General features: G+C 45.3%; 1 protein-coding gene across 5 annotated transcripts in view; it reads left to right on the top strand.

The window, feature by feature from the left end:
• LOC148028066 (endonuclease/exonuclease/phosphatase family protein) overlaps positions 1 to 27,245 on the top strand; it is a 141,477-nt gene that overhangs the window by 24,446 nt on the left and 89,786 nt on the right. For all 5 annotated transcript variants that reach the window (XM_087689766.1, XM_087689765.1, XM_087689767.1 and 2 more), the window contains 2 exons: positions 24,188 to 24,406; positions 24,501 to 24,652. In XM_087689766.1, coding sequence (XP_087545892.1) covers positions 24,188 to 24,406; positions 24,501 to 24,652 — 371 coding nt within the window. The remainder of the gene's footprint in view (positions 1 to 24,187; positions 24,407 to 24,500; positions 24,653 to 27,245) is intronic.

The raw sequence follows: 27,245 nt of genomic DNA, 5'->3' as shown, positions 1-27,245 counted from the left end.
TCTGATTTTTCTCTCTTCTCAGCATTCTCTCTCATCCTCTAGCCTATTCCCATTTTTTCTTTGCAATTTTCAGCAAGATTAACCATTGGAGGTGGAGATTTGGACTAAGGTCTGTTATAACTTATAAACCCTAATTTAGGATAGAAATTAGGGCTTGATAGCAACCTCGGGAAGCATACTCATAATTAAGGTTTAGAGACTTGAATTTCAGCCATTGGAATTGGGGCAATTTCAGGAGATTCGAGTGACATTCAACCAGCAAACATTTGGGGTTGAATTTGTGACCCAAGGAGCACAATTGAAGGCCAATCCCCAAGCAAACTAAGGGGCAAATTGGTTTGAACTTTCCTTGGCACACAACTAGGTTATGACTAGTAGAGTCAGAGGAGAGATAAGTGAAATAGTTAGGTTATTAGTGGCCTACTTTGAGAGATGGATGGAGGGCCAAGATTAATTAGCACTTCAGGATGGCACCACCATCACTATCTCCTTTCCCGGCCATGACGATTACCTTACTTCATTCGTGCTTAAGATTGGTAGTGCTTTCTGCCATGTTTTACAAAGAGATATGTTCTTTGTTGATGCAGTCTCAAAGGGCCCACACCGATATCCATATATTAGAGTCGTCGTATCCACAAAGTTGGAGAGAAGAGGTGACGAACTGAATGAATCAACCGTGAAGAATGAATGAGAGAGTGGCCTATAAATAGGCACAGTTAGTCTAGGATGGCGCCCCTTTTTGGGGCTGCAAACCCTAAACACAAACCCTAAATGCAAAACGGAGAAATGCAAAAAACGCAAACTGCGGGTGAAGGGTTTCTCAACATCCCCTCTCAGGCCCAAAAAGGGGAACAAGAGAAGATTGAGGTGGAGATGCAATGCTACATGCTGAAGAATGCTCATGCAGCAGGTGCCACTTGGACAGTGTCCCTCATGGGAAAATTGTTCACTTGCCCAAGCCCCCTAGTACAAAGATGATGAAAACATGCAATGCATAGGAGGAATGTCAGACTTTGTGTGGTGCCGAGAACCATAAGGATATGCCCGTACTCAATCTCAGGAGGTGGCTCCATGCTGACCAAGTGACCAAGGTAAGAAGAAGAGGAGGAAGAAGATATAGGGGATCCCTAAGATCCAAGATTTCCACCGGAAAGGAAATCTGTAGTAAAGAACAATAGACAGAGTGAATTGAAGAACCCGAAACTCAACCTTGGGAGCCACTAGCTCTGTGTATTCATGCTGGAAGGAATATGAAGGCCTCGTCACCAAGTCGCAACTGAACCTCTAAGGTCCTGATCTAGGTGGTACCTGAAGATCCTGGGTATCAGTAGAAGAGATGACTGGTTGAAGACAGCCACCCCAAGAAAGTAGAGGATGGGTGAAGAGCTTCATGTGGAGTAGGTTTCTCCTCTAAGATGGGAGGTGGAGGGGCCCCTGTTGAAGTCGTAGAAGAAGTAGATGGCCCCTCTAAGGGCAAGATAGGGAATCCAAAAACTCATGGATCACGGACTCCGAAATGTCTAATGATAAAGGAAGTGCCATCGGTCATGCGGAAGAAGGTATCTAAGGTGCCGAAGAGCTCCCAGAGGTGGCCTCTCGACCTTGAGTAGTCGAGGGTAGGGAAGCGTGGGGCTTAGAATGAGCAACAGGTGGGCAACAGTCGCTGTCTCTCAGTGGAGCGGACTGGGTAGCCGAAGAAGAGCAAGGAGTCGAGTAGCCATTGGCTCTCGAAGGAGCAGATTGACGAGGAGACAGTATCAAACAATCACTGTCTCTCGATGGAGCGGACTACAGAATCGCAGGCCGTGGTAGCCACTGTACCCGAAAATAGATGGGAGAAGACTGCTGCTGACATTGCGACAATCTCTAGGAGGTCGAAGCGCCAATCAATCCTCCATGTGCTGGAAAGGACTTAGTGCGCATCGGATGTGGCTTATTGCCTTGAGCATAGTACTCTGATAGCCGATGCAGAACGATCTTTGTGGCCCAGAAAGGAGAGGCGGCACAAGGAGTGCCTGGTGGAAGACGCATATACTCCAGGGAGTGGGGAGCAAAGGTCGAAGACGGCAAGCATCGATGGTGTGTTCGGTGATGCCACAGTAGGAGCATCCAGTAGTCTGGTCATTTGTTGGTAAAGAAGCCATGGGTACCAGTGTGCCTTGTTGAAGAAGAAAGAGGTCAGCCACCATGAACCACGAACCGTAATGTCCGCCTCAAGGGGTGGGAGGGTAGTGGAAGGGCTAGAAGTGAGCTGCCAGTGGGAGGAGGATGTGACCAGCAGCAGTAAGAGACTGAAATCTGCAAAAATGAGATTGTTTTCTGAATGGAGAGGGATCAGCAATAGTCGTTCTGCTGTAAACAGCTGCAAACTGCGGGTGGGAGATTGAAAACAGGCGCCAGAGTGTAGATAACAGCAAGGGACAATTGAGATTGCGATGTTCTCCGCGAAAGGGGTGTGGGCAGCAAGCTAAAAACACTTGAAATCTGCAAAAACGAGATTTTGATGCAGCGAAAGAAGAAGAGAAGTGGATGCCGAACCCGCCACCGGTCTTTGCCTTATAGAGTGGAGGATCTTTGCCATTGTTTGAGCAAATCCGGTTCTAATACCATGCCAAAAGATGATGTACCAGCGAGATAGTAGGGTTGGCGGGGAGGAACATAGAGTGAACTTGGCAAACATGGAGAAGAGAAGAGAAGAGAGAAGAAACTCTGATGAATGGAAGGATGAAGTTCTGAATCATGGAGTGAATGTGATACAAGGGAACAAGGGTGCTGTAGCACAAGGAAGATGATGATGATAGCCACGAACCACGAACCGCAATATCCTCCTGAAGGGGTGTGAGGGTAGTGGAGAGGTTGGAGAGAAGAGGCGACAGACTGAATGAATCAGCCGTGAGGGATGAATGAGAGAGCGGCCTATAAATAGGCACAGTCAGTCTAGGATGGCGCCCCTTTTTGGGGCTGCAAACCCTAAACGCAAAACGTAGAAATGCAAAAACGCACACAGCGGGTGAAGGATTTCTCATCACCTAGTAGGAAGGTATAATAGTTTGTTGCCACTTATGCAACGTCCTAGTTTCCTTGTGTTAAGGTTTCATATGCTCTTTTGAGTCTCTTGATACCATATTTGGAATGTCTAGCGCTTGTAGTGCGGAAAAATATCCTTGTTCACTCTACCCTTGCTTGTGTCTAGAAAGAAGCCTTGCATTACATTTTTACTTTGATTTGGCTTCCTTAATGACATCTATGTTCGCTTCGGCAGCATGCATTTTCTCATCCATCTACTTGCATCCTAGGCACCTTTCGTCGTCTTAAAGTGCTTGTAGCGAGCTCTGCCCTTTCGCAACCCAACCTGACCCCCCCCGGAACCCCCCCGAAAAAAAAAAAAAAACCCCATCCACCCTTTCCTCCCTCCAAGAGGCTGTCACTGTAGCTCCTGGTTTTCTCTTTGAATTTTTTTTTAATTTGTCACTGTAGCTCCTTGTTATCTCTTTGAATTTTTTTTAATTTGTTGTAGGTGTTCATGCAAATCCCTAGCTAGCTTGCTAGTAGAAAAGGACCTTGCCCCTCAAATCTTAGTAAAATTGAAGAGAGCTTGCTAATTTGCTGAACTCTGCCGTAAACTAAGGATCTTGTCCCTTAATCAAGAAGATAAAATCCTCTATTAATTCACCTTTAGAGCTCTTCCCAAGACTAGTATACTTCGTTTTGAACTACATGAAGCCAATGCTTGCCTACATAGAGACAAATCTTTGTAGCACCTACCATTGGATCCCAATAAGCCAAGCTTTGTCTTGACAATAGCTTTCCATAGCACTAAGATATTCTCTTTTCCATGAGGTGATGCTTCTAAAACATAAGAAAATCCATTGATCCTCCAACCAATGTTCTACGAAGATTGTGTCTCATGAGGCTCCAACCTTGGCCCTTGCCAAAGCCTCAAGTGGTCCATGAGATGGCTTTGGTGACTAGTATAAACTCTATCTTGTGTCTTCTTTGCAATCTTTTGCAGCCTTGTGTTTGGTTGTATGCAAGAAAACATGTTAACTCTATATAAACACATGCTGCTTTAAAACAAAGGCTTATCTAAGACGTCCAAATTTAGGGATTCCATATTTATGGGTATCATGTTAAAGCTTAAACCAATCTCATGACCAAGGTCCAAAGCCAGCATTTACAGCATGCTTTCCTTACTTAAAGTCCATTCCATGATCAGGCAGTGCATAATTACCATTGTCTTCAAATGCCTAACAAAGTGAGGCATCATCGTAGCAACATTCTTTACTATCATTGATCAAGGCATTTCAGCCTGCTCACTCTTGCCCTCAGTCACTTGAGACACCCCAACCACCAAGGGCAAACACCGCAGTCACATGGATACCAATGTGCTAGTCTCATAGGTCCTTGGCACTCAGCTAGTTCACAGGGAGGGAGTTTCCCCACGTAGAGAGAGAGGAGGAGGAGGAGTTGGTTTCTCAAATCCGAACCACTTGATAGAGAGTGGGTGGAAGAGAGGAAAAAGGTTTTAGAGGATTCCCTAAACTCTATCAACTTTTTATAGAGTTGTTAAGTCTTTGCATTTAGCCTTAAGCATTGTTCTTGTCAAAGAGATTGGTTGTGCACTTGTAATTCCATAAAATTGTCTAGTTTATATAATATGAATGTGGTCTTCATTTTTTAAAGTCAAAATTGGGAAAGCATTATACATGGCACTCTAAAAGCATGAGCTTGAAACTAACACATCAAAGAAGGCCTACATATTCCTAATTTCTTTAGTCCAAAATCAAGTCAATAGCAAAAGATTAGTGATAGAATAGTAGACCAAAAAAAGTTAAGTACCACCACCTTACTGTGTAGAAATACCCTAATGGTGAAACATAAATGAAAGCGTATGACAAAGCATAAACTCAAAAGAACACAGTTAGGGTTAGGGTAACTCAGAGACAATGAACATAGTGAAAATCTGAATGAATGATTGAATGTTGGATATACAATGATTGTGCAGCAAACAGACCATGTAGGGAATGAAAATTATACCCTGAACTCTCGTGTCTCAAGGACCGAGGTAGAGGTAATGAGCAAGACTGTCTTATACTCTCGACAGATCCCAAAATGCACCAAGGCAGTCTCCAAGATGTTGGATAGTAGCAAGACAACCTCCAAGATGTTGGACAGTAGCAAACACAACAGATGATGTGTTGGAACTTGGATCAGTGTTAGATGTGCAGAGGAGAGAGAAAAACAGACAATGCAGTGGTCAGCTGATGACATGACAGCTTGTACGGCAGCCTGTAGTGTAAATGCAGATGTGGAAGATGATGTGGCAGTCTGTACAGCAGCCTGCTGAGTCAAACACAGAATTTCTGCAGTCCTCTCGGGTAGGATGGCAGCCAGCAGGTACCAATGCAGCAGTAGAGTGCCACATGGCTGCTGGTGTCAGCGGATGGATGGACAACAGCAATAGTTGGGGCTGGACAGCAGCTGTTGGTAGTGTGGACTGTGCGATGAAGGTAGGAAATAGGCCCCAGATGGGTGTAGAATCTAGACAAGGTTAGGCAGCCTCGGCTGAGATGTCCTTTGTGAACGGGGTGTGGGTAGCAAAGCTAGAAGGCTTGAAACTTGCAAAAATGAGATTAGACTGAATGGAGGGCAGCCTATCTATTTATAGAAAGTTTTCAGGTCCTTGCACCTTACCCTGTTTTAAACTCTCTTGAACCGTGTACCATTTTAGAGTTTTCATTAATTAAGCATTTTTGGGGTTGTTTAAAAGGCTAATCCAGCATGTAATGTTTGTTTTAGCTCAACATCCCCTATTAGGCCGGAAAATTGAGCTAGAAAGGAAGGTCAATCCAAAGTGTTGTGTATTTGTTTTTACCCTAAGGTGTCCCATCCCAAAGCAGCCAAGGCACGGAACAAAGGGTGAACGGTGGTTGCCGAGTGGCCTGCCAAGACTATAGAGGTGATGATTATCTTACTAAGGGAGTCCAAGTGGTCACCCGGAAGAGGCCACAGTGTCGAACAAAGGGTGCATGTCAGTTGGCCAGTGGCCTACCAAGTCGTATTGCAAAGGCGAATGGAACCACAATGAACTTCTTTTGTTAATGGAGTGTTTGTTTCAAAAAAATTGGGTTGCGGTCGATTAAGTAATTGACAAGAGACAAAGGGGAAGGCCCAAAGGCTTTCACAAAATAAGAAAGCTATCCCTATTACTATTGGATGTCAATGACAAAGGAATAGGCTAAGGGTGTATGAAGCAAATATGGTGGGTATGTGGAGAGGCAAAAAAGTGTGCTGAATGTAAGCTTGTGAAGCTAAGCAAGCAAGGGAGATTGCCATAGGCAATGCCACAAATATGATGGATCCAAAGTCGACTACTCCAAGAGATGAGAAAGGGATAAATGCGCACAAGTGCATTTCTACAAAAACAGAATGCCAATGCATTGGATTCATGCAAGAGGCAATGCAAGTATGATCATACTTATTCAAAATGCTATGCAATGGTGCCATGTGAACTGTCCTCATAGACAAATTGTTCACTTGTCCAAGTGCCCTTTTACAATCATGTCATCTTGATGATACAGATAAAGGTATAAAGTACATTATACATAATGTTTGAAAAAGAAACTGTAAATAACATCCTATTGTCACCAAGAGAAGAAAGTTGTTCCTTTTTAAACTAGAAGGGAAAGTTGAAGGAAAATATTTCCTCTCCATTAATCTGAAGGAGGGGAGGGTGTACCCAAGCCGATCCTGGATAATAAATACTGAAGCACCGGTTGATTGATTGGTTTGGTCAATATGTTTGTAAATTTGTTTGATGAAGACACAAACTCTAGACAAATGATGCCTAGGTCAACTTGCTCTTGGTGAAGTGGAAGTGGGCTTGCATATGCTGCATTCATGGTGTAATGATTGGATTGCTCACAAGGGCAATGGTACTATGATTGTCGCAGTAGACAACGGTAGGAGAGTTGCATGGAATCTAAAGTGCCGCTAGTAAGATTCTCAAGTAAATAGTCTCCGTGGTACCATCAAAGAGAGCCCTATACTTAGCCTTGAACGTGGAAGTCACTACTGTCCCTTGTTTACAACTAGCCCAAGAGATCGATACTGTGCCCCTAAGGTAAACAGGTAGTCACCATGGGAACACCAAGTGTCAAGATCTCTAGCCTAGTCAGAGTCAGTGTATCCTTGCAAACATAAACCAGAACCATAAGTTAGGCCATAAGACTAGGTACATCGTAAATATCTCAAAACATAAAGATATACAATCCAATGTGACATCCTAGGTGTAATGAAATACTGACTAAGAAAACTAGCTAAGCAAACTAAATCTAGCCTAGTGTAAATCAACCGAAGGAGTTTCTGTACTACAGATCTATAGGAGTGCTTGTCGAAGGGTTGACCTAGAGTATCCTTAGAAAGATAGACAGTAGGATCAAGAGACGTGGTGACAAGCCGTATCTGATTTACACAATATTGGTTCGCTAATTGAAGAGCATACTTTGGCTATGACACAAAAATACTTTCCCTAGATCGAACTACCTCCATCCCCAAAAAAATAAGACAACAACAAGCCAGGGTTTGTTATCTCAAAAGTAGAACAAAGTTGAGTCTTAATTTCTACTATGGCAATAGAATCTGAGCTAGTGATAAGTAAATCGTCTATGTATAGTAGGATATAGCTGATCCCTATGAAGTGATAGGTACATATAAGTTCAGGCCATAAGGGGTAGAATGGTATCCATGAGTTCTAGGAACTCAACCATTCTCTGGAACCAAGACTATGGTGCTTGCTTTAGTCTATAAAGAGCTTTCTGCAAGTGAAAGACCTTATCTTTCCGATCAGCAAAAGAAAATCTAGATGGTTGCTCCACATAGATTTCCTTATCAAGATAACCATTTAGAAAGGCATTTTTGGCATCCATTTGATAGATAGGCCAATTGTAGTAAGTAGCTAGCACAACCATGAGACGAAATGATGTCAATTGCACAGCAGGAGCAAAGGTCTCTTGTAGTCAATGCCTTGCTTCTATCGATACCCTTGCACCATGAGGTGAGCCTTGTACTTGTCTAAAGTTCCATCAGCCTTTAGCTTAGTGCTAAAGATCCACTTTGTATTGATGACTTTCTTGTGGCCCGAATGATCCACACGGTCCAATTCTTGTTTCAGTCAACACTCTCTAGCTCTTTCTCCATGACCTCTCGCTGTCGGGGGTCTTCTAAGATCCTTTGGAGTGGAATCTGGTGGAAGGATCCCAGAGTCCCACATGGTTTGCTAGTACCAGTGAGGTAATGGGTCTTGTGAGGGGGCAAGTTGAAGAATATGCAGGTGGGTCAAGAGCAGCTAGTAGATCTGTCTCAGAAGGCACTATCTCCAAGGGAATAATGTGAGGAAAGGGCTCGGAATCTAGTGCAAAAAATTGCACAATGTCCCCCTCATCAAACACTACATCTCTCCTAATGATCATCTTCTTTGTATGAGGATTGAACATATGATATGCTTTTGCTTTGGAGGAGTATCCTACAAAGAACAATAGATTAGCTCGGGAAGCAAGCTTGCGTATCTTATCATTAGGGGTGTGGATGTAAGCACGACTCCCAAAGACTCTAAATTGGAAAACTACAGGAGGAGAGCCAAAAAATGCTTCATACAGAGTTCTGTATGGGACAGTTGTAGTTGGGCATCGCTTGAGGGTGTACACCGAAGTGTTAACAGCCTCGACCCCAAGGCGCTTAGGGAGCTCTGCGGCAAACAACATAGAGCATACCATGTTCATGATAGTTCTGTTTCTATGCTCTATGACTTCATTCTATAAAGAGGAGTTGATAGTGTCAAAAATGGTGTAGCAATGGAAGCATAAATAAGTGTTGAAATAAACAACTGAACACAAGACAAAAGAGAAAGAAAATAGAAGAACACTGCAAAGGAAGAGAACTCAGAGATATGCTTGGGAAATGGAATCCATATACCAAACACGAGAATGATACGTGTAGTAGTGAGTCATTGGTTGTGTGGGCATTGGTACCGGCTTCTCTCTCCACCAAGGTATGCACTGAATCCGCAAGAGATGAATAGCGGAATATGGATGAGGAGCCCAAATAAATAGGCAAAAAAGAATGCAAATAATGCATAAGGTTGGCCAGCATTTAATGCTGGTCGGGCAGCAATAAATGCCCAAATATGCATCATATAGGCCACAATAAAATGCCTAAAATAGCTAGTAATACTAGGCATGGCCCAGACTAACTCATGAGCTGACAATACTGCTAATATACCCTCTCTCAAATCATGGGTGATCTTGTACAATACAAGGATACAATGATAATGATTCATCAAAGTTCATAGAACATAGAACCACCAAAGTAGAACCATGGGTACCCAAGCAGTGTGCCAAAATCTACTTGGATACCAAGATATCATCCACCTCATCTCCTTTTTGTTCTCCTATTCTTTTGGTGCAGAAAAAGGATGGTTCATGGCGTATATGCATTGACTATCGGTTTCTGATCCCTCAAATTGATGATGTTATGGATAGATTGCAAGGGGCAGTCATGTTCATCCATATAGATTTGAAAAGTGGGTATCATCAGATATCCATTAAACAAGAGGATATGCCTAATATAGCTTTTAAGTAGTAATTAGGGTTTAGCAGCCACCTCGAGACTTGTGTCATTAGTCAAAGGGTTTATATACTAAAATTAGCTTCTAAAATTCGTGGAATTGTTAGGGATTTTAGATGCTAGCCCATCCATTGTGAATTTGGGGCAACATTTAGCCAGTTGGGGCTCCAATAGAGCAAGTCTTGGATGAAATTCAAGGGGCAAATTTGCCAAATTTGTTTGCTGATTATTGGAATCTTAGCTTGTATTCAATCCATTAGCTAATAAAGTTAAAGAAATACTGCAAGGGGTGCCAGGTTTTTGCGAATGGTCTCCCACAACTCCAGAAAGTGATCAGTAGTAGTCTCTCTGTCTCTGTCTCCCCCAAGCTGAATGCATTGAATGAGTCTCTCTAACCCCCAAATAGCCTTCTCCCTCATTGCATGGAAATTTTTGCCAAGTGCCAGCCTTCTAATCCCACCTTTCAGCAATTTTCAGCCAATTAATTAAACCTAAAAATTAATTTTAACTCTTGTGAACCTGCCCAAAATTAGATATGTCCATCCACAATGTAATTGGCTAGGTCGTGCAACTCCAAGTGGCCCCGAGTCTCAATTGATCCTTGGATAGGCACACATCAATTAATTAGTGCCTTGTTCCTAGTATCACAATTGGTGGCTGGATCTACTCGGCCAAGAATCATTAAGGGTCCAAGTCATTGATAATCCACTTTTTGGAAGGAGCGAGAAGGACGTAGATTACATAGAAGAAGCTGAACTTGATCTTCAATTATGTATGATGGGTGTTGTATGCGAAGCTTATTTGCATTTCTTTTATATTTCTCTTGATCTTGTTCGATTTGTGCTTGCAACTCTTTATGAATATCAAAGAGGTGTTAAGCTAAGTTTATAGCATCTGAATTCTTCTTCGGTGATCTTATATAATTGTCTATCCTTGGGCGTTGACCATAATTAGCAAAGAATAATGTGAATTGAGTGGAGACATGGAAGGAATTATTGTATATAAACTCAACAAGGGGTAAGAGATTCACCCAATTGTCTTGATGGTAATTGATTGTGCATCTAAGATATTGCTCCAAGACTTAATTCACTCTTTCTGTTTGTCTATCTCTCTAGTGGGTGATTGGTTGAAGAAAGATTCACTTGGTACTTCCAAAAGTTTAAAGAGGCTTCTCCAAAACCCACATATAAATTGGCAGCCACGATCACATATAATATCATTAGGTAACCCGTGGTACTGATATACCTGTTCTAGGAAGAGTCTTGCTATCTGTTCCTCATTGATACTCTTGGTTGTTGGGATAAAGTGTGCTATTTTTTTGAATTGATCAACTACCACCAAGATGGAATCATATGCTTTGGAAGATGGTTGTTCGATGACGAAGTCCATGGATAAAGATGACCATGTCTTACTTGGAATAGGTAATGGTTGAAAAAGGCCATGAGGTCAATGACGAGCGACTTTAGCTCGATTGCATGTGTCACAAGAACGCAGAAAGTCCTTGACTAGTTTTCACATTTGTGGCCGATAGAACTTCTTTAGTAATACACCAAATCAGTGCAGAATATGCAGTGCATCATTCAAATCCCATGTAAGCGCAGCTTCCTCATGGTTATCCTCATTAAAATCGTTGGGAAGAGGAAAAGGACGTCGAGACTAAGGAATAGTTCCACTTACAATGTATCAAATCTGCTTTTGCACAAACTAGGCTTTCATCACAGCACTCCATGTAAGATAGTTGGGTCCATGTAGCTTAACATCTATAGAAGTGCATGGAGGAGCTATCTGAAGAGGATAAGAAGAGAAGATAGAGAATAGAAGGTATATAGAGAGAGAACACAGCCAAACCAATAGCAAAGATGTCACAAAATGAGAGTTCACATGTAGTGTAACAAAAAATCTGATTAGAAACGAAGGGCAACTGCTTGCAAAATGAAGAAAAACTAGTAAAAACTGCCAAAAAAAGCAAAAACGGCACGTACAATTAATCGCCCAGCCACGGGGAAAAAAATAGAAAACACAGGTTGGTTGAGCATTTAATGTAGCAAATTGATGATTGCAGGTTGGAATCCAAGTGCAGGCGGAAAACACAGGTTGCTAGTCTGAAAACGCAGACAATATCTGAGTATACACAGGCTGAACATGAGTAGCAACAGGGCGTTTGATCAGTAGGGGGTAGAAAGATTTGTAATTAGTAGAAAAATTGCTGTAAGAACCTAGATCTTGCAATTTGATACCATGTTAGAAGTGGTGCAGCAATGGAGGCATAGACAAGTGCTGAAATAAATTGCTGAACACAAAACAGAAGAGAAAGAAAACAAAAGAACACTACAAAGGAAGGAAACTCAAAGATGTGCTTGGGAAATGGAATCCATATACCAAACACGAGAATGATGCATATAATAGTGAGTCATTGGCTGCATGGGCAATGGCACCGGCTCGAGCCCTCTCTCCACCAAGGTATGCACTAAATCTACTAGTGATGAATGATTGAATGTGGAGGATGAGCCCAAATAAATAGGCAAAAAAAAAAAGCAAATAATGCACTAGGTTGGCCAGCAACAAATGCCCAAATATGCATCATACATGCCACAATAAAATGTCTAGAATAGCTAGTAATACTAGGTATGGCGTAGACTCTCTCATGAGGTGACAATACTGCTAATAGATAGAGGTAAGTTGGCGTGAAATGCCATGATTCTGTAGAAACTCAGAAAACTTGTGGGAGGTAAACTTACTATCACTATTACTCATGCATGTTACACAACCACTAGTCTGGTTATGCATTAGCAGTACCCAAGCAGAAAAATATGTGAAGGCATTCGACTTATGCTTGAGAAAATACACTCACATGTATCAAGAGTGATCATCCACAATAAAAAAGAAGTATAGTCCACCGTTCAAGGCGGCGGTGGATGTCAGTTGACAAAGATCAACATGAATCAATCTAAGACGCGCCTCAACTCTATGTGAAGTTGTTGAGGGAATGGGATATGGTATTGCCTCCCGAGTTGACAAGCTTTATAGATATCCCTTAATAGCTTTAGGCATGGAAGGTCATCAAGTATTTGTCGACGTGACAACTCATAAAGAGAGTCATCAACAATGGTGAGCCTCTCAAGTAGTTCACAATACTTGCCTCTTCTTTGTGATTCCAACATGTCAAATTGTCAAATCTTGGCCATTGTGGCAGACCATTAAAAATGGCTAGTCTATGCACACTTCCCGAAGTCAATAGATGTGTCCCATAGATATTCACTTCTTTATCTTGGGCTCTATTGTGTAGGCCTATTTCATCTATATCAATCTCTTTGAACATGGCATTATCATGCATATAAAAGTCACTCTATCTGTCTCCAAAGTGTGCATTGAAATCTCCCACTAACACTATGTCCCCAATGCCAGCATATCTCATGATATCCTCTTTAACTACATGAAAGGGAGATCCATCTTGTGTGGCATAGGTCAAGTTTGCAAGAGAAAAGTAACATATTGCAATGAATATATCATGTAGTCTTTGTGCATGCATTCTAATCCATAGGTATCGTGCATCATTATCTCTCTTTGTTACATGCACTACCCCTTTGAGGTCTTCCCGGTATAGTATGGCCACACCTTCAGAATCCCTAGTGTTTCTTGGTTTTCTAGCTGGCGGACGAGATGCACATTCCCACCTGTATCCTCGCACGTTTGGTGGTCGGCTACCTTTACATTAGTGTGTTTCTGTGTACATGGCTATGTCTATGTTTCAGAAGCTATCTTCAAACCAACCAACATCTAAGCGTAGGACTCCATTACAATTCCATATGACATCCAAAGTGTCTCATAGGTCTCATACTGTCATGCAATCCTTTTGTCAGTGATGATGACCCATCCATTCCTGTAAACAACCTATTTTCCCTCTTTGCGAGCCTCCAATACTTTGGGCATGTGTTCTTTGCGATGTGCTATCTGTGCTAGGGTGAGATCCTCATCCAAATAAATCTTCTCACCTTCGAGGGCTCTCCCCTTAGAGAGGAAGGCCTTTTTTTTCTCTATGTCCCCAAAGCAAAGAATTAAAGACTTGGATTTAGAGTCCTCTTTCCCCACTCTCCAAGCACTGACTATAGGTACATTTGAAGCCCTAATTTTATCGGCAAGTGTCTTAGCATTTTCTTGTAGGTTGCTCTTCTCCTTCCATCCTGCTATCCGTACATGCAAAACCCTTTTTTTTAAATTACAAATAAAGTGTGGCTAATTATATTACTTAAGAAAAAAACCCTAAATACAAAGAAGTGCGCATGCTCAACAGACCAAGCTGGAGCTGGTGAAAGTCACAGATACATTATATATACAAGTCTCTCAAGGCGGTTTGGGGGGGGGATAGGGGCAAGAAGCCATGGAGGGGGGGTGTATTGCCATCTGGGGCTGCCTGCTTGCATCACGAAGAACAGGTCTTGGCCACCCCAAGCGCGCATGAAATGACCTCGGAGCTCCTGACAAGCCCTGGACTCGCCTTGCACCTGATCCCATCAATCTCGAAGGGAATGGATGATGGAGGTTTAGAGCTCTGCTAAGGTCACCTGTCCTGAAAGTCTCTCTCCGCCAAAAGCCACCTGACACTTCGCCTTCCGGATATGCCAACCAATAAGACTCCCTATGATTTTCCATACCTCAGAGGGGTCTGCTGTGGGCTCCAGTACCTGGCGGATGGGTAGAGCCTCTAAACCCACCACTGCGCACAATCTCGACTCGATAATGAATATCGTATCCTGCATCCCGGCCTCATACAGAAGGTGATGGCCCTGGCTAACCGCCTGGCTGCCAGCAGAAAGCATCCCAAGAGATACATCCAAGGCTGGGTGCTATGCGGCGAAGAATGCGGCATACTCCTCTCCACATGAGTTGTGCTGCCTCACATGACCAAAGGTAGTGCTTTGGGGTTTCCATAGACTATTGTGTGCAGCACTTACAAACTCCCTTCTGTATCTGGGCAAGCCAGCTTCCCACTGCCAAGCCTCCATGTGCCACCAGCCCTAAAAAATACGATACCCTTCTCGGCCTCCAGCTGTCCCATAGGCGGTGCGAGAAGGTCCGTTGGAACAGCTCTGTGATGCTGTGCTCCGCCCAGTGCCTGCTACATGACGGCGCCCAATCCATATCCTTCTGCATCAGTACGTGTCTGCCAATCCTGGCGGTGTACTCCAGGAACCTCGGTGGCTTCTTGGCGACCATAGTGGACGGCCAAAGCCACTCTCCCGGATTCCACTCCAGCTCATCAAGTGGCCTTCCTTCCCAGATCTAGAGGCGCCACTCCCTGAGCTCTTGCCAAAAGACCAAAGGGTCTAGCCGCCATGTCTTCCCTTGAAGGCCAACCGCCCGGATCCTCTTCCATGAAGGGACAGCTATCCCCTCGTCCTGCTGCCCTTTGTCAAGAGCCAGATGCCCCCCCTCCTGCACTGTGAAAAAGGTCCCAAGTGGAGCGCCACCCACTCTTCTTGCTACGTGTAGGGGGATGCTTGCTGGTGAAAACCTAGCGGCCCATACCTCCTCGGCTCTATCGGCTCTCGGATCGGGGGAGCAAGCCACTCTTGAGGTATCGCTGTGTCTATCTCCCTTCTCCTCAGCTCCACTTCTCGTTGGCAACCCGATACTTGCCGCAACACCTCCTTGTTTGCCGTCCTGTACACCTCTTGCCATGTCCTGATGGGACGAGCCGGGCCAGCCTCCCAACCAGCCCATTGGATGTGGGGGCGCTCGCCAATTTGTGCCGCTTCCCGGTCCCTGACCTCGGGGTTCCAAATCACCGGCTGATGGTCTATCTCCTCCTCCTAGCCTGGGGGGCTCTGGATTAGGGCCTTACAGAGGCCTTGCCACACAAGGAGCAAGTTGCGTAGGAAGGGTGATCTGGGGGGGGGGTGATCTGGGCTGACCTGAAGATCCATCTCGCGGACGGCCTCCACTCACCGCCAAGCTTCGGTCTACAGTCCTGAAGACCCTCATGCAATAGGACCTTCCATGTTTGCCCTCTTGGTGTGAGGCTGCGGACAACTGTCTTGCCTAGGAGGGCCATACTCTGATACTCTGGGTCTATGATCCCAAGCCCTCCCTCTAACCGATGTCGTATAATGGTCGCCCACGCCACATTGGCCTTGGAATCCTTGGAGCCATCTGACTCGGACCAAAGGAAATTCCGTACTAGGCAGTGAAGCTGCATTACGCAGGAGGAGGAGAAACACCAACACGAGGCGATGTACCAGGCCGTTGCTAGGAGGACCTGGTTAACTACCAAGGCTTGGCCGGCTAGTGAGAGAGCCGTGCTCTAGTAGGTCAGCTTCCTCCAAATAGAAACGAGGACTAGAAGAAACTGCTGGGTGGGAGTGATGTCGAGTCCCACCTGGAACCTCAGGTACCGAACGGTCTGTCCTCTTCTCACCCATCTAAATCCCAGGTGGACGCCCCACTCGGTGCTAGAGTCCGGGTCTGTGAGGAAACCAACCGACTTTCGCCAGTTGATTTTTGCTCCTGCTGCAGAACGGAACACCTCAAGAGCCAACCTCAGTCTCTCCAGCATCAACTCGTCGTCCTCTATGTAGAGCGCTGTATCATTTGCATACTTTGAGTCTAACAACTCGGTCTTCTCTCTTACTGGAAGTCGGAGGCCACGTAAACCGCTCACACGTGACTTGATGAAATGAGACATTGCCTCTGCAAAGAGAAGTAACAAGTACGGGGCCAGGGGGCAGCCTTGTCGGACCGATCTCTCCAGCCGAAACTCCTCCCCTCGCCTCCCTTCTATGAGAACCCTGCTGGTGGCCGATCTGTAAAGTGCGGAGACCTTGGAAAGCTAGTCCTGGGGAAAACCCAACCTCACCATGGTGCCCTCTAGGAAATCCCAATCCACCGTGTCATAGGCTTTCTCAAAATCCAAGAGTAGTACGGCCAGTCTCTGCCCGCTAAACTGGTCCCAATCTGTCACCTCAAAGAAGGTGAATACATTGTCCAGGATGCTCCTATCCTGGACAAAGCCTGTCTGTGTGTCATGGATGATATTTGGAAGCAAGGGGTGTAGTCGCCTACCAATCATCTTTGCCAGCGCCTTATAGGCCACTGACAATAAGGTCATCGGTCTTCACTGGAAAAGCTCCAACCGGTTTCCCCTTTTGGGGAGAAGACTAATAAGGCCTGCCGAAAGACTCCCTGGCATCTGTCCTGAAGTGAAAATCTCCTGAAAGGCCATTAGTAGAGGGTCCTTCACCACTTCCCAGAAGGTAGTGAAGAAAGCCTTAGAGAGGCCATCCTCTCCCGAGCATTTCTGCGCGTCCTGTGTATGGAAAGCCTCCTTTAGTTTCTTCTCTGTGAAGGGGGCTAGGAGGGAGCGTCCCATCTCCTCTGTGATGAGGGACGGGATGTTATCCTAGACCTGCTATCTACATCGCTGTCTCCTGCTGAAAGAGGCGACTATTGTAGTCGGTGGCAATCTCCATCGCCTCGTCTGGGCTAGAACGGGTCCTCCCATACTGATCTCAGAGGCTGCGTATTCGCTCTCCTGAGGTGCAAGGCCGGTGCAGCTGAAAAAACTCCCTGCACATTGTGTCCCCCTTCCACGCCCAGAAAGCTGTTGAGGTGCGGAAAGAGAACTTAGAGCACCTGTCCTCTAGGCCAGCAATGGCTGTTCGCGTACGCAGCTCTTGTGCGTGGAGAGTGGGATTCCCTGGTGCCTCCTGTAATAATCTCTGCGTGGCTGCAAGGTCTCATCGGAGTGCTCTCTCGTCTTCCCAGCTTTGCTACTTGGCCTGCATGGCTGCCTCTTGGCAGATTCCGCTCGGCTAAGCTAGGGCCTCTGCAACCTCCTCTGCGATTTGGCCCCTCCTGCCCCACTCTCTGGTCCAAATTTGCTCTATCTGTCTCGTCACCTCCTCCCTCCTATAGATCGAGTCAGGGATTCGACAGGATCGTGTATCTAGGGCAGATGCTGGGTTTCTAGTGTCAGGAGAACCGGGCAATGATCGGACAACGTGGTGCCTGCCCAATCTGGCCTCCCCGAGAGCCTCCCCACTCTCCCACATAAAACCTGTCCAACCGCTCCAGCAGGACTCCACCTAGCCGCCTGTATTCCCAAGAGAAGTCTAGCAATTTCTCTCTCTTGTGGAAGGCAGGGTCTCTCTAGGCATCGCGTGCTCCTACTGCCAATAGAAACATCTCCCATGCCTCTTGCTCCTCCCCGGCCATGCCCTGGTAGTTTCTCCCTCTCCCCTGTTGGTCCTCCAAAGCCTCCAGGTTGTTGAAGTCTTCTCTAGTAATCTAGGAGTCCAGTTCTGGGAGTCCTTCTGCGATCTTCACTCAAAACTTGCTACGTGCCCTAACCTCCATAGGGTCATAGATATTAAGGACTCCAAGGCACGAGTCCCCAATATCCATTCTGATCCATAGCACCCTCCATGCCACTATCGTGCTGTGGTCTCGAACACAAGTGGTAAGACTCAGACCAAATAGAGATGCATACACCTCCACTCCTACCGTGGGCACCTATGGTGTGCTCCCAGTAAGTGTGTGAGCTGCCTGGGAGTACCTTTCCTACCCATTGGGCCTGGGTGGGGGTGAGCTTGTGCTCCTATAGAAGTAAGATGCTAATCCGTTGGGCAAGGGCAAGCTGCAACTCCTGCTGAACAATCAATTTCCTGGAACCACGTGCCCCACTGTAGTGGAGGCTATTCACATTCTAGGATGCAAGGTGTAAGCTCATGGGGAAATCTGTGATTGCTTGAACATGCATCTGTTCGGTGTGGAGGTTGCTGATGACGAGGAGGAGCTATGAGGTATGCAAGTACGCTTTGCCGCCGGTCCGGACGGCGAGCTCCATTCCCCCAATAGGGGTGATAGAAGTTCCAGGTGATACTATCAATGCATCTATCAGCCATGTTGAGAGTCGAGACTCTGTGCACTGGTAGAAATGGGTCGCTTGTGCCAAGGGCCACTCAATCACATCCCTCGGAGCTCTCCATTGTTGAGGGACGCGAAAGATAATGCTCAGGTGAGGGACCTTGCTACCAGCCCACCAGTTAATGTGCATCATGCAACCAGGCCAATGCTGTGTAAACAATGCTAGTCCTTCTTTTTCCATCCACTGGGAGGTGTGGTCCGCCACCTGACTCTTCAACTCTTCCTCTATCTGTGTCGTCTTCCACTCTCTTGAGTGAGAGGACTGAAGAAAAAAAACGTAGTTTGGTCCATCCGGTGGTGCTAGTAGATGGACCTTGCCCCTCCTTTACTTACGAATCACGAAGATCCCCACCTCTGGAGGTAGTGTCAACTCTCCGCGCTCCGCAACTCTCAAGTAGGACCATGGGCCACTGTGGAAGAACTCCTGTAGCAACAAGTGTGCCTGTCTCCGAAAAGTGTGACAGGTGGCAGGGGTGGATGAGATGGTGGCTGTATGGGAGGGGGGGATTGTTGGTGCGAAGAGGATGTAGGCGTGTGTGGCTCATCACCTCCTGTGGGAGGAGGGGGGGTGGGTCTAGGGGGGATCGCCTGAACCAGGTGCGGATTAGGGGGGGTGCTCGGTACGGTGGGTGATGGGGGGGAGGATGATTGAGGGATGGTGGGATGGATGGAAGTACATGGCGGGCGTGGCGGGGGGGGGACTGGTAGTCGTGGAAGCGGGGGGCTGTGGGCCAGGGTCAGTGGGGGGGGGGGGATGGGATGTGGAGGGAGGTGGGTGTGGGGGCTGTGGGGACTTAGGAGAGGTAGTCTGTGGCGCGGGTGGTGGATGTAGGGGGCTGTGGTCTTGCCGGGTGGGGCGGGCTGTGGAGTGCTCTGTTGAGGGGGTGTCGCACGCCCATCTGCTCCCCGTTGCCGAGGCTGGGTCTGAGATGCTGGCTGCCCCCCCTCCCCTCCTTCTTGCGGTCTCCCTCTCTGTCGTCTCTGGACTTGTGTGAAGCTATCAGCGTCCACCTGTGGGCCTGTCGAGGGAGCCACCTTGGCTCCGAAACGCGTGGAACCTGCTGCCTGATGCCCAAATTTGTGGTAGCGCAGGCACTATCTTGGCTGCGCCGTCAGAATGACCTGCTGTCTAAAGGAGTGTCGGCCTGCCTCAATCTCTAGGAACTGTGGGATATTTTTGACCTCTTTCACTGCCACCGGTACCTTTGGGACTCCTGCAGCTGTCACTGCATCCGTGAAGGACACGGGAAGGATAGTGCCTAAAAGCGGTCCAAAGTCTTTCACCAACTGGCGATACTCAATCGCCAGGCCGGGGAAAAGAAGGGTGATTGGGTGCCGAAGAAACCTGTTGTGGAGTGCAAACGCCTCCATAGTAAAGCCCCTGTACCAGGGGACCATATGTATGACCCCCTTCGTGGACACATATGGTGAACTGGCGAGTAACTCGTGAGCTGCGTCTGCGGAGCTGAGCCGGACCATGAAGATCCCTTGGCCCAATAGGACCGCCTCCTCGATCTGCGCTGTGCCGATGCGCAGCGTGGAGTGTAGCCAGTCCTGAAGCTGGGCGCTGGCTGGGAAATGTCCTACTACTTGACCATAAATCATTGTTTCCATTAGCTCCAGCTCCTTAGCTCGGATGGCTAAGAGCTGTTCCTCAGAGACGACTACGCGTAAGGTGTTTGACTGGGGGGCACTTGCAGAGTGCGCCGGCGTCTGACCAGAGGTTTGCATTGCGCGATCCTTCTGAGAGAACTACCAATCGCGTCGCGGTGCTACCTGATGGGGGGAGTTGCTGCAGATGGTGGGAGCAATTGGAGGGTGGGGGGATCAATGGCGGGGGAACACTGCTGTGTTGTTACGGATGGGTCCGAGGTTGCAGACGGGGGAAGCATGCCGGCCGGGGGGGGGGGGGGACAGTCGTGTGGGGGTGAGCATTGTCGGGGGATGATGTCCAAGGGGGGGGGGGGGGCATAGGTGGGTGCGGATCAGGGGGCGGGGGCGGAAGCCACAAGCAGGGGGGTAGGCGGGATGATTGCCAGGGGGTAGAGAGACGGGCAGGGTGGGTGATGGACAGGGCGGAGATGGGGCGACATGCCGGAGCGAGGCGACGAATAGGGCAGGGATGGGGTGATGGGCTACAAGTAGGGGCCCAGGCGGGGGCCGCAAGCGGAAAATGGGGGGGCACCAGCGAAGGCGATGGGCAGGGCGAGCGCGGGCGTGAGGGAGTAGTCAGGGGCTGGGGGTAGTAGGCAACACGATGGCTGAGTTTCTTGTCTACATGTACATGCAAAACCCTAGCCTGTCTCCTAGCCTATTCTTCCAAAGTAGCATTCATTACTTCAGTCTTGTTCATTAATGTTGCATTATTCTTTTTTACTACCTTAATCCATGGGCTGGCCTCTTCTATGTGCTTTTGTGTTATCTTTGCCACTTTTGCCCATGAGTGAACCTCCCTTTCACATGCCTTCAATGCCTCTTTCTCTTTTTGTAGTTCTTCTTGCACATTTATTTCTTTTCTTTTAAATGTATTCAATTCTTCCCTCAATTCTAAGATTTCAGATTCTTAGACATCTAGCACTTTCTGCATTTCAGTTTTCAGCATGTGCATTTTCAGACAGCATTTGTGCTTGCAGTTAATTCTTAATCTTTATCTGCATGTCTTGCATAGAAATCAGTTTTTAGATTTCTTTAAAAAGAATTCTTTTTAAAATCAAGATAATGATGATTTTATTAATGATTTTGAAAGGAAACAAGACATAAAGAAGTTTAATATCATAATTGAGATATTCCAAATTATAAAGAGAAAAGAAAATATTTCTTGATTAGTTGAATTTTCGTTTTTAAAAAACTTGAGAGAGAAATTTGATAAGATTACTTGATTATTTATGAAAGATATTTTCAAAATGTTCTATTAAGAGTTCCAAACTTAAGGTAATTATTTTCTTGAATCTACAAAGTGAGGCATTAAAAAGAAACTATTTCAAAAGATATATGTTCAAAATGGATAGAGCAAAATTTACTATTAGTTTGGCCTTGACCCATTCTCATATTTCTTTTTCCAACTTGTGTCTCATAATTGGTAGTTCAGAGCAAGTCATGAGGTGAATTTCTTTGTATTTCCCTTTCGTTCATGGTGTGTGAGGTCTTTCCATTCTTGGGAGATGGTCCAATAACGGACGCTATGGCGATATGTCTTGTACTGTGTGTTCTTAGAAGGGGTGTTGAACATTGGTTCCATGGACAGTTGTGTTAGTTCTTGATCAGATTCGTCTTCCAAATATTCATTTCCCATGGTTTGATGCTTACATTTGTCTGCATTATCCATCCCTCACACACTGTGTGCAGAGCCAGTCAACTTGTACTTTGTACTGTCAAATCAGAGAAAGTTTTGTGATTCCTGCAAATTTTCAAGTTTTCCCTAAACCCCTCACTAAATTCTGCAGGCTCGGTAATCTTTCACAAGCCCAAAGGCCTTCACACTGTTTACAGTTACTGCAGAATACAAGTTGCAGCTACAGTCACTGCATTACTGCATGTCAGCTTCATGTCAGTATGCACAGGACAGCAGTCACTCCTGTGTGTTTCATTCAGTACCCTTGTGTCAATACATTCATCACATTCACTGCAGAGAGAGCATACGGTATTTCTGTGTCAATATTACTGCATCAGTGCATTACTGGAGTGGAGAAAGCACTCCTGCATCAGTACATTGCTGCGTCAGTACATTACTGCATACAGTACTGTGTCATACATTCTGTACTCATTCATGTCAGGAGAGCACGACAGGTACATTTAGATCAGGTGCCTCACAACAGGTACATGCAGTTCAAGCCTGCCTCGCGATAGGTCTGTCTCACAACAGCTACATTCCTCATGCCAGGTACACTCCTCAGGACAGGTACATTCCCGAGTCAGTGCATTGCTCATGACAGGTATACTGCGACAGGTCTGTCAGCACATTGCTCACACTAGATATGTTGCTCAAACCTGGTACATTCTACAGGTCTTCCTCACACACTGCACAGAGAGAGAGAGAGAGAGAGAGAGAGCTGTTGCAATTATGGAAAAAAAAGAGAGAACTCTTGCAATTACACATAAACGAAAAGATAGATTGGTAATAATACCTGAGATGCAAGTACAAGTGATAGGGCTGCATATATAGGCTAAGATGTGTAGCTAACCCTTTGACCCTTATTTAATGCTAAGCGGTGTACAAGATGTTCATAGCTAAACACACACTTTTACACACAATAATGTGTGTTCATGCATGGGAATGAATAATAACTAATAGGTTTTATTTGGCACTGTGATAGTTCTAAGTCAAGGATTAGTTTTGATTTGGATGGGTGATTCTAGGGTTTCAGATTTGATAAGTTGAGCTTAAGAGGTGTGTCATTATGGTGTTCACTTTGATCTGTAATTGTCCAACTGGCAAGCATATTGAATCTTGTGGTTTCAGATTTGATAAGTTGATCTTAAGGGGAAGTGTATAATCATGGAGTTGGCTTTGATTGTGCAAAGGTCCAATTGGCAGGCATATAGAATCTTGTGGTTGCAGGAGGACCATAGTTGATTCATTTTATACAGAGACACGATTTAAGTACTGTGAGATGGTCATAATGCTGTTAAAGATGCGTTTTCCAAGTATGGGTTTCAAAGGAGAACTGGAGGGCATGTGTGAAGGACCTAGAGAGTTGGTATTCAAACCCACTGAAGGTGATGGCATCCATATACGGTTGCTGTTGAGAGAAAAAATACTATTTAATAAGGTGCAACCTTTAAAGGTTGAGATGGCCTATTTTAGGAGAAAACATCAAGTGCTTTAAAGGACATAAGCAGCCTATATAGGGGCATTGTGTGAGGACCAAAAAGGGGCCGGGGTGTGTGTGTGCGTGCACGAGGATTGGTTGGAGAGGGTGGCTAGAGACAGCAGGCCGACATTGCAAGTTGGTGGAACTCGTGGAGTTGACTGCAACAAGCCCTTGTTCGTGTGTGGCCTACTCCAAAGCGCACATTTCCACACAGGAACTCAATTTTCCATCAGTTTCTCCCAGCAGTTTTGGACTTTTCATCAAAACCTCGAAACTTTACTGACATTTTGGGGGTTCACAATTCTGTGCCCAATTTCTCATAAAAATTGGGGGTTTTTACTTCTGAGCCACAATTCGACCAAATTTCATCGTAAAAGTCGGGCTTTTGTGAAAATTTTCCCAAACTCACTTACATTAAGGCCGCACATGTGAGGGTTCACGGCAGAGTATGGGGAATCACACACAGAAAGCCTTAGTTGAGCACACCACTACTTCCCATATAGGTTCTGTTGGCTCCAATGCCAATGCATAGCTACACAGCCCCAAAGGTTGGGAAGGGGGATGGGGGGACCTCACACTTATTTAGCTGGGTTAGTTTGATAGACAATGCATTCAAGTCGAAAATATCTGTATTTTCTCTTTGACTGAAGTGGAAAAAGCACGAAGGGCATCAATCTTTAATTCATTTGGTGTATATATGCATTTTTGAAGGTTTAGTGGAGCAATTACAGAGTTTCTATTGATCTTCAATGCAATTGAAATTCTCTTTTTCACAGAAAGGGCTAATCTTTAGTAACTTAACTTAATGTTGTGGTGTTAATTTTTGGTAGGAAAGATGCATACACATGCTGGAGCCAGAATACAGGTGCAGAAGAGTTCAACTTTGGAACCAGAATAGATCTCATTCTTGCAGCAGGACCATGCTTACATTCAAAGGATGACCTTGCTCAGAAGACTTCAGATATACATCATCAGTTTGCAAAATGCCACGTGGAAAATTGTGATATAATGGTCAAATTCAAGCGTTTCAAGGAGGATACACTGCCTCGGTAAAGATTTTTCTGAACCTTACTATTGTGAATTATTAACCATGAATGGGCTTGTACTGCAGAGTAGCAAAGATGGACTCATACATTTCACCAGGTGGGCAGGTGGAAGGAGCTTGAAGCTTGAGGGTTCAGATCATGCACCAGTAATTTTGCACATGAAAGATTTACCAGCTATTGAGCCACATGATACCCCTTCTCTGGCTGTTCGATATCTGCCTTATCTCTGCTGGCGCCAGCAGAACATCGGTAGGCATCATTTTTAGAACAGCAAGAAGTGAACCTTTACATGCATATTGTTTCAAACTTTTTTTCTTGGGGGGAGTCATGTTTTACCAAGTATTTTTACATGGGGACAAACTTTAAGTTAGCATTAAACAAAACCAAAGGAAAAAGTATGGCATATTATAGCATAAAGGTTTATGTTAGAATACTCCAAGCCCATGAGCTTATTATACCAGTTGAAATGTCATGCCTCTTTGTAAAATATACAGGTAAACCACTTACATACATTTTTGCAATTAAGCCATGTAATTAATAAAGGATGAGCACTTCTAGATGGTTAGCTGTCTATAACTAGGATTTATGCCATGTACTAGCAGCTGCCCACATGCCTTGTTTGTTTGGTGCTTGCACCTTGATTGATGCCCTGGACTAGTGGCTACCCAATTACCTTGTTTGGTGGGTGCTTTAACCTTGATTTCCGCTATACATAGACTTATGTATGTATGTTTTTTTTTTTTTGGTTTTGAAAGTGAAATGTGGCTGGTTATATTACTAAAGAAAAACTGATTACAACGGAGTGCTCATGCTCAACAGACTAGCGGGAGCTGATGCAAAGTCACAAATACATCATGTATACAAGCCTCTCAAGTTGGTCTGGGGGGGGATGGGGGCAAGAAGCCATGGTGGGGGTGTGTATCGCCATCTAGGGCTGCTTGCCTGCATCATGAAAAACAGGTCCTGGCCGCCCCAAGTGCGCATGAAATGACAACGGAGCTCTTGATGATCCCTAGACTCGCCTTGCACCTGATCCCATTGGCCGCGGAGGGAGTGGATGATGGAGGTCCAGAGCTCTGCTAAGGTCTCTTGTATTGAAAGTCTCTCTCTGCTGAAAGCCTCCTGACACTGCGCCTTCCAGATATGCCATCCAGTAAGACTTCCTATGATCTCCCATACCTCCGAGCGGTCTAAACAAACAAGTCAAACCATGGAGAATATGTTGTGTGCATGTCTTCGTAGGCAATCTAATTGGAAGCATCCTCACATTGAGTTTGCTTATAATAATGCTAAGCATTTTGCTACTAATTATAGCCTGTTTATGCTTATGTATGGTTATAAGCCAAAACAACCAATTGCCACATAGCTCAAGGGGGTAAAATTGCAGTCGGTGATCAACTTTATGCATGATATACAAGAGATATTGATGATTTCTAGGAAAAGCATTAAAACGGCATGGGATGATGCCATGCTTTATGCTAACCAACATCAACTCCTAGGAAGCTCCATGAAGGCATGTGGGTTTACCTTAAAGCTGCAAACGACTCTAATTCAATGACTATTGTAAATGCTATAAATTAACTTCAAGGTATTGTGGTCCTTTCCGAATTACCAAGAAGATAAGTAGCATATCCTATTAGTTGGATTTACCTTCCAAAATCCGAGTTCACATTGTGTTTCACATGAGTCATTTGAAAGAACAATTAGGACAATATGAATTGATCGTCTCAATTGAGAAAGTCCCATGGCTTGATGATATTACTCGCTATGTTCCACTTGAGTCCGATTTGGTTCTCGACCTTAGGACTAAATGATTCCCTCAGAACCATTTATCCTAAGTATTTGGTCAAGTGGAAAAACCGCCCAAAGAGGGAGGCTACCTAGGAGTTTGTACACTCATTGAAGAGTCATTTTTTCTCACTTCATCCTTGAGGATATCAATCATTCATAAGGGGGAAAGTGCATTAATCGCAATAGTTGTGAAGTGACTTAGTCTGGATGCACTAAGGCACATTGGGCTTAGGGCAACCGAGTACTAATAATGGGAATTAAGGCCCTATTGTGCACATTCGTTGTGTCACCACCACTCTTGGACTCTTGGCTTGTTGGCCCACACATCCGTACACCGGGATGGTGTGGGTTGGTGGTAAGGGACGTTAATCCTTGGGATGCGGTCACAACCCAGAGTGCTACTAGTTCCCAAGCTCAAAGGTGAGCTCGTTTGGCTATATGGCTAGGGGGTAAGTCTCATGTCCAATCCCTTTCATTGTGAGTTTGGCTTGCATCCAGTCTCGTATGCAAGTTGGATCCTAGAGGGATTTGTCAGAAGGATTTGAAAAAGAGCTACCAACGCAAAGAAAAGTCTATAAATAAGACTCCTCAAAAACATCCAAGGCAAATGCAAAATACAAAGCAACAATGTAAGGGACTTCTATATCAAGGAAAAGGAAGAAAGTGCCATAATCCCATGTTCTAAGAAAAGCATCTCCCCTCCTTCTCATACCCTCCAAACTACCTTGTAATCTCTCCCATATCCCTGAAAGAGGACGTACAATCTGTATCCAAATCCTAGAGAGAGTCTTCTTAATAGATATGTCAAAAAATCAAATAGTCTAGCTACAAAAGACAATGCCAACTTGATGTCCAGGGTTTGAGCCTTGTCCAAGGTCACACATTGTTCATTCCCATGTGAATGTTCATACTAAGAGGCATCATCACTCCTCAAGTCCATCTCACTATATGAAGACATATGGCTGTAATTTCTCAACTGAGAGTAAAAATCAGCACTAGCCACAGAGCTTTGGCTTGCAATTAGGTGCCTAGAATCCACCAAATAAAGGAA

This window comes from Lygodium microphyllum, chromosome 12, assembly GCF_053477565.2.
Source record: "Lygodium microphyllum isolate KBCC chromosome 12, Lygodium_microphyllum_v1.1.10, whole genome shotgun sequence".
NCBI classification, from domain to species: domain Eukaryota; kingdom Viridiplantae; phylum Streptophyta; class Polypodiopsida; order Schizaeales; family Lygodiaceae; genus Lygodium; species Lygodium microphyllum.
The sequence above is the reverse complement of the archived record's forward strand: the minus strand, read 5'-3'. Positions and strand labels throughout refer to the sequence as shown.